This window comes from Neovison vison, chromosome 8 (assembly GCF_020171115.1).
Source record: "Neovison vison isolate M4711 chromosome 8, ASM_NN_V1, whole genome shotgun sequence".
NCBI classification, from domain to species: domain Eukaryota; kingdom Metazoa; phylum Chordata; class Mammalia; order Carnivora; family Mustelidae; genus Neogale; species Neogale vison.
The window spans coordinates 67,238,020-67,247,739 of NC_058098.1; the positions used below are offsets into that span (position 1 = coordinate 67,238,020).

The 9,720-nt window shown below is 49.9% G+C and overlaps 1 protein-coding gene across 13 annotated transcripts in view; it reads left to right on the forward strand.

Moving 5' to 3' along the window:
• ENTPD6 (ectonucleoside triphosphate diphosphohydrolase 6) overlaps nt 1-7,380 on the forward strand; it is a 43,623-nt gene extending 36,243 nt beyond the window's left edge. For 12 of the 13 annotated variants that reach the window (XM_044263821.1, XM_044263811.1, XM_044263820.1 and 9 more), the window contains 5 exons: nt 194-295; nt 2,780-2,920; nt 4,792-4,848; nt 6,000-6,112; nt 6,225-7,380. In XM_044263821.1, coding sequence (XP_044119756.1) covers nt 194-295; nt 2,780-2,920; nt 4,792-4,848; nt 6,000-6,112; nt 6,225-6,323 — 512 coding nt within the window. In that variant the 3' untranslated portion in view covers nt 6,324-7,380. The other variant, XM_044263824.1, reaches the window with a different exon arrangement.
• Nucleotides 7,381-9,720: the final 2,340 nt, after the last annotated feature.

Consider the following 9,720-nt stretch of genomic DNA (forward strand, 5'->3'; position numbering starts at 1 on the left):
ATAAATTAATTTAAAAAATTTATCTCTAGTAATACTTCTCTTTTTGGGCCAGACCCCCTACTTAAATTCTTTAAGGTAGTTAAGGGAGAAGTAAAAACCTCCCCTTCACTAGAATACAGACCTCCTCCCAGCAGAATCCACATCCCAGTCTTCCTGTGGTAATGTGCCTTTCTTCTTTATCTGTTTATTTCAGCTGAGGATGGAAAGGAGTTGGTCAGCCCTTGTTTGTCTCCAGGTTTCACAGGAGAGTGGGAACATGCTGAAATAACATACAGAATTTCAGGACAGAAGGCAGGTAAGGTGGAGTTCTCATTTGTCATTGGTGTGTGAGGGTTAAAAATGACAGCCTGTCCTCTATCCCATACCTTCCAGATACCTCTGAGAACCAGGGAGGCTGTTGTCAGATGACCTCATTCACAGACAAGCCCATACTTGTCCAGGAAATGGAAGTAGCTCTGTGAACCGTCAGGGTTGCAGGAGGCCCTTGCCAGAACACACTGGGAACCGCTGGCAAAGGGTCTCTCTGCACAACGCTCCCTTCTCTGTTGCCACATACTTTCTTTCAAAAGACTGCATTTCCTAACAAGCCTCCAGTGAGGAAGGACCTGAGCATTCTGCCGCTCTAAGACAAATGGTCAAGTTGGGGCTATTGGCCCAGTAGCAACGTGAGCTCATCTCTGAATTGAGGGAGAAACAGCTTCTCCTTAAGTGAAATCACCTGTCACCTCAGACTGCCTGGTGAGCATAGGAGAGGCTGCTCCAAGCTGTGTAGCCCACCGCCTGTGACAGTAGGTGTGCTGTCTCACCAGCCTGGCCCCTCTCGCCCCATGTGGGTGGTCTTTGTTGCCCTGTGCTCCTTTAGTGGTGCTAATAGAAACATTCAAATACTGTTCTCAAGCTGGACACATTGGGCAAGAATTTTGTCTGCCTTTGGTGACAGAGCTGTTTCTACCCACATTTCTGGCACCAAATGTGTGTGGGTTTCCCCCAAACCAGCCAATTCTCCATCCATGAATAATTCTATTCCCACTATCCCTGGAGTTAATGCAGACCACAGAGGTTAAGGGCTCAGTCTCACCAAGGCTCCCCCTAGGCACCCTCCACTTCAAATGCAAATCGCAAGTCCTAGGCCTCCTGTATTTCTAACCAGCCAACTATAAATTGGGGGTTCCCACAACCCCCCACCAGATAATTTGCTAGAATAGCTCACAGAACTCAGGAAGGCACTTTACTTAACACTATTTTATTATAAAAGATACAACTCTGGAACAGCCAAATGGAAGAGATGCATAGAGCAAGGTGTTGTGGAAGGGGTGCGGAACCTCCACATGCTCTCTAGGAGCACTATTACCCAGCCCCTCCATGTGTTCAGTACCCAGGAGGCTCATGGGACCCATCCTTTAGGGTTCTGGGAAGCTTCACTACACAGATGTTAACTAAATCACTGGCTGCTGGTTTACCTCAATCGCTAACCCCCTACCCTCCCTGGAGGTTTGGGGTGGGGCTGAAAGTTCCAACCTTCTAATCACATGGTTGGCTCCTCTGACAGCTAGCATCCATCCTGAAGCCACCTGGGACCCACCAACAAGTGTCCACTCATTCTCATAAACTCAGGTATACTTGAAAAAGAGGTTCATAGTGAATAATGGAAGAGGCTCATCTCATCCCCATCATGCAGGAAATTCCAAGGGTTTTGAAAGCTCTGTATCCAGAACCAGGAACAAAGACCAGATATTTGTTTCTTATTATCTGGTGACCATGGAGTTCACTCTGACTCAGCCAGCCACTCATGCACGTGATAGCATCAGGTCCTGCAGCAGCCCCTGGCACCCAGCTGATACTCCAGTGTGAGGAGTTATTAAAACTCGTGAGGAAGTAACTTGTAGGAAAAAACGGAGGAGGGCTGAAGAGAAGATTGCAGTTTTAAATATGATGGCCATGGAAGGCTACATGGGTGGTATTTGAGCCAAAACATGAGCAGCTGGGGAATGGGCCACATGGATCTAAAGCAACACTTTTCCAGACCAGAGGAGCAGCGTGTGCATAGGCCCTGGAGTGGCTGCTATGTTTAAGGAAAGGGGGAGGTTGTATGGCTGTCCTGATATGGGAGAGTGGAGAGAAATAAGGCCCAGCAGGCAAGGGCATGGGGAGAACTGGCTGGAGCTGCCTTGAGACTTTGGGCAGGTCTGCTGGTGGAGATGGGAAGCTGATTCTAGGGGTGGGTAGTGGGATACTGACATCTGTTTACCTCTGGGGCTCTCTGTTGTCCTTCTTCCAATCAGGGGTTCAATGATCTCAGCTATGTAATTGACAAGCTGTCTGTTAGGCCTCTGTTTTCTCATCTGTAACGTAAGGAGGTTGTAGGCCACACCTCCAAAGTGACTGATGGGACAGAGTAAGGCCCTGCATCTTTAGAGCTCAGCAAGGGCCAGCGGAAAATAAACGGTGTGAACCTGAACCCACTGGGCCAATGCCAGGACAGTAGATGTGCCCAGCTGGAGGCTGGTGTCCTCCAGGCTTGAGGGCCATGCTATCTCTAGCAACCTTCATACTTTGGGTTTCTCTCCCTTGATCTGAGCCTGCAGTGCCATGGCTCCAGTAAGGTTCCTGTTGGCATGGGTGGTGTTGATGAGCACCCAGACCCAGGTGCCATCCAGGCTTCTTTTCCTGCTTCACCCTCCAGGTCCAGGTCTCAAGTCATTGGGAAGGGCCTCGGGGGTTGTATGGCCCAGGCGCTAAGCCCCCTAACCATTGTCTTTGTGCTTTTCTTTCGCCCCAGCGGTGAACCTCCATGAGCTGTGTGCCAGCAGAGTATCGGAAATCCTTCGAAACAAAGTGCACAGAACGGAAGAAGTGAAGGATGTGGATTTTTATGCTTTTTCCTACTATTACGACCTTGCTGCAAATGTAGGCCTCATAGGTAAGGGTAGGGTTGAGGTGTAGGTTCTCTGGACAGAGGGCCCACAGCAAGGAGTAATCATGTTCTTAGTCACTCTCACAGTAACAGAAATAGAGGAGTGTCTTGTCATCCATATAGGAAGTAGTAAGCTCCCATTTTATAAATAAATCAGGTCTTTGAGCCACTTTGAGCTACATTGTCAGTGCAGGAACAGTTAATTGCTGTCAAGTTGTTCTGCTCTAAGGCAGAACTGACCTACCTATGTAACTGACCCTTAGTCGTTCCTGCCTGGCCCCAGGTTTCTGGCTGAGGGAGCCCTTTGTGACATGGTCACATGGCCATCTTTCCCATATAGCACCCAGGCTGGCATGGGGAGGGGTCAGCCCACTCCACAGACCACCCTTAGGAGCTTATAGGCATTGTGGTATCTCAAGGCTAACTGAGCCACCTGCTGCTCGGACCCAGTGTGCAACGCATCTAGCCAGGAGTGGGTAATCCAGGTAGAAGGTGACCTTGTCATGCCTTGCTTGGGCCCAGGTCTCTCTGGCACAGGGCAAGGTCCCTGGGGTGCCTCCCAGTAGCTGGTCCTATAGCTACTTGGTCTGTTGGGCCTGAGGGCCCCTGTGGGCTTCCCATAACAAACTGGAGTTTGTTGATCTGTACTCTCCTGGTCGTGCCACTAGCTATGGACATCACAATGCTCAGGGTCTACTACATGCAAACCTGGCCTGCAGCGTATTGGGGGCTCCACCCTTTCAGGCTGGCTCAAAAGGACCCCTCCGCAGTATCACCTCATCAATTTGGGGCCCCTCACCTTGCGTTTAGATTGCCCTTCCATTAAGGGACTGACACTATCCCAGAGTGACCTCAGGAGGCACTGGGCTGTTCAGAAAGCTCTTCCAATTCCCTTTTGTGGTCACACATGGCTCTGAAAGAGCTGCTTGGGTCTGTTTTAAGAAATGGAATCCATCAAAAAAAAAAAAAAAAAAGAAATGGAATCCATCTTCAGTGATGATATTTGCTGACTGAGCAAATGCCCAAAGTCAAGGAAAAGTCAGCCCACTGAGAAGCTGCCTCATACAAAATGTAAATGTGTGGGACAGCTTGAGAACCCTCTATCAAATGTAGAGGTTTTCGGGTGCATTGAAGAAACAGTTGCTATTTGTTAAGATTTGGAGGGACACAGCTTTCATGCCTACTTCCCTGGGAGTGTCACAGAGGCCTAGGGCCACTCTCTTCTTGAGAGCCCTGTAAAGGCTCTGCCCATTTGATCTAAGACCTGACAAACCACTTCTTGGCTTTTTTTTTTTTTTTTTTTTTAAAGATTTTATTTATTTATTTGAGAGAGAGACAGTGAGAGAGCGCATGAGCGAGGAGAAGGTCAGAGGGAGAAGCAGACTCCCCGTGGAGCTGGGAGCCTGATGTGGGACTCGATCCCGGGACTCCGGGATCATGACCTGAGCCGAAGGCAGTCGTCCAACCAACTGAGCCACCCAGGCGTCCCTTGGCTTTTTTTTTTATAGAACTTTTTTCCCCACATTCAGAAAATTGATACCCAGCATACCGTTGCTGAACTTACGGCCATAGCTCATGGAAACATGTCTGATTCTGTGCTTTTGTTTTTTGACCTTCCTGTGAGGGACCCTCGAAGATCCGTGACTGCTAATCATCCCCTTGTGGTCTTGCACGGAACAGTTGCCCACCCCCAGCCACATCACCTAAGACACATGACCAGTGCATGTGGGGCTGCTGCCCTGCTTATACCCAGACTTGCAGCCAGCCTGGACTCTTCACCCCATGTCATCCTCTCACGGGTGCCAGCCTCTGCGCCTTGGTGGCATCTCTGGTTCAGGGATGCTGGTGCAGACCAGGTGCTTGGTCTTGTCCAACAGATGCAGAAAAGGGTGGCAGCCTCGTCGTAGGAGACTTTGATATCGCGGCCAAGTATGGTGAGTAGTGGTTTCCCTGCCGGCTGAGAAGGGCCAGGTTGGGAGGCAGGAACCCTGCCCCACCATGTGGCAGGTGCAGCTTGGTACTTGTGAGGCAGTACTGGAAGTTCCAGGTTTGGTTCCTGATTCAGCCAGCCTAACATGTGTTCAGAGGTATGAGAGTGTACTTGGGGGGTCACTGTCCTGTGGGCCCAGACCACGGGTCTGCCCCATCCTATGTGACCACGGCAGGGGGAGGGGGAGCCTCAGTGTCCTTCACTCTGAAAGTGCATAGTTCTAGTCCTAGGGTTGTTAGGAGTGGGCTTCCTGGATTTCACTTTTTCTGACATCTCTTCACTGTAGCTCAGGTGATTGTCACAGGGATTTCTCCTGAAAGTATCCCAGCAAATTCACAATTGTCACAGCAGACCCAGCTTGTGGGGGGTGAAGAGCTCTTCCTCTTGAATTTACAGGTGGCTGACCCCCTTCCTCTCCTTTGTCCATCACAATGCAGCCAGATGGGGTATGAAATGAAGGCTGGCTATAAATATTCTGCTCTTCAGTGCTCTTCCCAATTACAGATCAAAAGAGTTAAACTTCATTTGTTTCTCTATAGAAAGTCCTTTCTCCCCCACGTGGCTTTTTTTTTTTTAAAGCTTTCTTATCACTTATGGTTTTATCCCATGGACACCTGGTATCCATGACTCTTCAACAGGAAAAGATTCTGAGTGGAATTTGGGGAAATCTGTTGGTGGGTTTGTTCATCGGCTTCAAGAATAAGAGTAGGATGTTCTGAGACAGTTTTGTTTGTGTTTACATTCCCCAGAAAGCCCAGATTCACACCTGGAAAAGGTGTCCAGAGTCACAGGTGCAGGGCTCTGCCTGTGAGACTGTGGCCTTCAGTTCCTGATGCTAAAACATATAAGTTCTTCTTGGTCTTGGAGGCCAGGCCCAGTGGAGGCTGGTTCGCCTTGATATCCTACCTTTTGGTGTACTCTTGGTGAATCACCTTCTTGCTATAGGCTGTAGTCTTGTCTAAACCAGTGAGAACCTGGAGCCAGCACAGAGCCTAGTATAGGGTGGGCACCTGGAGTGTGTAGAGCCAGTCTGCCCAAGCCCTGGCCCCTCCCCGCCCCGACCTGGAATCTGGAAAAGGGCTCTCTCACCCCCAGTGTGCCGGACGGCAGAGACTCGGCTGCAGGGCAACCCCTTTCTGTGCATGGACCTCACCTACATCAGCCTGCTGCTCCAAGAGTTTGGCTTCCCAGAGAACAAAATGCTGAAGGTAAGGACTGTCTCTAGATTACCCCTTTTGCCCTTTATGGCCAGAAGGGCTGGGGGTACTGCTTCCAGCCTCCCAACCATGCCCACTCTGCCCCTCCCTTTGTGTTTTCAAGCTGACTCGGAAAATCAACAATGTTGAGACCAGCTGGGCTCTGGGGGCCATTTTTCATTACATCGACTCCCTGAGCAGACAGAAGAGTCCAGCCTTATAGCGGCCAAGCCGCCCTGGCCAACCTCACAGAAGTGACTCCGTCTCCATGAGAACAGACCTTCATGAGAATAGACCTTTGTGGAACCCCTTGACATGTTGGGAGGAAGCTGCTACTCTCCCTTTGGACTTGCAGAGTTGCCCCTGGACAGGCAGAGGGCTGTAGTGTGACCCAGGCCCAGTGTCTCTTGCCTTGGCTCCAGGTAGACAGTGAACCAGGTAGGGCAAAGGGCACATGCCAAGGCCAGGGTGATGCAGCCACACCATCCCCGACCTGTCCCTCTCTGCAGGATGGAGTGGTTGTAACGTGTTTCTGTGATAAGAGTCTTGTTTTATCTCCCTTCCCCTGTCTGGTTCCTCCCCCTATGCCCAAGACAGACCTTCACCTTCTCTCCAGAGACTCGGTGGGAGGTTGTACAGGCTCCCTGCCTGCTCTCAGGGAGGACTGGGTGGCAACCACCATGCCCTCTGGGACAGGGGTTCTGTCAGACTTGAATGTTTTGCCTCCTCCTTGGATGTGGATGTGTGAGGTCATCCAGAGGTCTGTTTTTTCAGGTTTTTGGATGGCTTGAAGCTGATAAGAGTTGACCCTGTGAATGGGAAGAGGGGCTGGGGGAAATACCTCTCGTGTGCCCCAGCCCTACAGAGGAGGTCTGAATGTGAGTGTGAACTGCTTGCAATATTTATGGCTGTGCTGTGTGAGTGATGTCTCCATCGTGTGGTGCTGAGTATTTGTGTAACAACTGTGTTCTGAGCCCCAGTGGATGTATCGCTACCGTGAGCCATTTGCAGCTGAGCAGTGTTGAAGACACATACCAGTCCCCTGTGGGTCAGGCAGGCTGCAGTCCCTAGAGCTGCCTTCTGGCTGTGCTGGGGAGCAGGGCCATGCCCATCCACAGGACACTGGGAGCTCCACAGGGCACTGGCCCAGACTCTACACTGGGGTGCAAGATCTGTGAGATCTGGTTCCCTGGATCACAGTCGTTCCTGCGGTACCTGTATGGTATGTGGAATAAGCTAAACATTATGTGTTCCACTTAAAATAAAGGGTTTACAAGGGTTTCTGGCCTGGCGACTCCTCTCAGTGAGTGTGGGCAGTGTCCATCTACCCCAACACTGGTGGGAAAGTCCCTGAGGTCCCTGTTTACTGTATCTGGAACAAAGAACTGCCCAGGCTTGGTGACAGATGGCACATTAGGTCTCCTCAGTGTGCCTTTTGAGGAGACAACCACAAGACACATGGCGGCCACTCTCAGGCTCCTGTGTCCCCGTGGTGGCAGGCTCTGTGGAGGCCCAGGCTGTTCCAGGGGAGCTGCTCATCTTCCCAACAGAGCTCCCTCCTCCCTGGGCCTGCGACCTGCAGCACCTGCTACATGGTGTGTTCGATGCGAACCTGGCTCTAATCTGGGACAGCTAGAAAGGGGTTGCATGCCAGGAAAAGACTGGGCAGGAGCACAGGGTCTGGCCCCTTGACCACCCAGGGCCACAGCAGGACCATGATGGACATGACTGCCGAATGAGCCCATGAGTGGAGGCTCATCGGGAAAAGGGTTCTGCAGAATGCTGCAGAAGGTTGGTTTAACTCCTCACCTCTAAAAGCCCTTTGTCCCCAGTCCCCACAGGCAGAGGCAGGGAGGAGTCCAAGCCTAAAACCTTCTTTGATGTTGAGGAAGTGCTGTGCCCACAGGACGTGCCAGGGGAGCAGTTCTCCCCTTTTCTGAGGGTCCTAATCTGGTGGTCTGATCATCACTGCCCCACGTCCAGAAGACTGGAGAGAAACACCCCCCAACCCTGGACAAAAACCACTGACAAAATAAGACTAACCACCCTCTGCCCAGTGGTTTCCCCAAAATGTAAACCCTGGGGCAGAGGTCCAGAGGTGTACATGTGACATGAGCAGAAGAAAACAAAGCAGGAAAGGTGCTTCCCCTAAATAAAGCCACCTTTGGGCTACGAATCCTTCCCTTGACAAGGGCAGGAAAATTCAGCCTCCAGCACCTCATCACCCCTGCCTGGGTCTCCTCAGCCTTTTCCTTCCATAATATCTAACAGTTTTAAATATTTAAAGAACTCCAGAGGCCAGGAATCAAATATGCATGAAGGTAAAAGTAAAAATTTATTTGGTCCATTTCTAGGTTAGTGATCTCACATCTGAAAACATTGAAACAACTGGAAGTCTCCCAAAAGATCACCAAATAAGTCCTGGAATATTTTTAGGCCCTGCAAAGTATGCAAGTCATTTTGCTCTGTCTTTTGTGGTTATAAGGTAGGCCCTTGTTTTTTTTTTTTAAAAAGTAGCTATATAACACATATCCGAATGTATAAAGCATGCAAACTAGGGGTATGGTAAGGATGTCATCACCTCTGCTGTGCCCCACCTCACAGAAAACATGTGCATCTGTGTGCTCAGATCTTCCTGGCACACCGCACACACTACCTCCTGCCCACATGTCCTGCACCTTCCTGTTCTCAGAACAGCTGCATTATCAGTGCACGCTGAGTTGCCTCTGTCTTGCAGTGGTTAGTGGCAGTCCTACATCTGGCTGACAAGACCCCATGGCATCAGGTGGTTTCCAGTCCCACATCCTGTGCATGAGCCCTTCTGACATTGCCAGATCCAAGGGCTGAAGTGTTTTAAATTATGGCTGTGTTGTCAGTTTTCCCTTCAGTTCTACTAGCAGCTTCTGTGCCAGCTTCCTGAGCCCTCCTCACCAATAAAGCTACAGCCAACACTGTTAACTCTACCTTACTGGAGGGTAGAAAATAACTGGTAATTTTACTGGGCACTGACCTAATTCATTTTTATTTTTTTTAAGATTTTGCTTATTTGGGGGCGCCTGGGTGGCTCAGTGGGTTAAAGCCTCTGCCTTTGGCTCAGGTCATGATCTCAGGGTCCTGGGATTGAGCCCTGCATCAGGCTCTCTGCTCATCGGGGAGCCTGCTTACCCCCCTCTCTCTCTGCCTGCCTCTGTGCCTGGTAATGATCTCTGTCTGTCAAATAAATAAAAATCTTAAAAAAAAAAAAAAAAGATTTTGCTTATTTGTCAGAGAGAAGGGGGCAGAGAGAGAGAGAGAGAGGCAGGCAGAGGGAGAAGCAGGCTCCCCACTGCACAAGGAGCCTGATGTGGGACTCAGTCCCAGCACCCTAGGATCATGACCTGAACTGAAGGCAGATGTTTAACTGAGCCACCCATAATTTATCTTGTTTGTATGTCCAAGAGCATTTCCTTTTCATTGAAACATCCGTCCTTGTCCCATACCAGTTTTTCTGAGAGACTGTGGTCATTCTCTTACTGGTTTTAGATTTTTATACATTAAGGAAATTAACCATTCTGATAGAAGTGTTGCAAATTTTTCCTCATTTTGTTATTTTTTACTGTATGGTGTTTTCTTCAATGCAC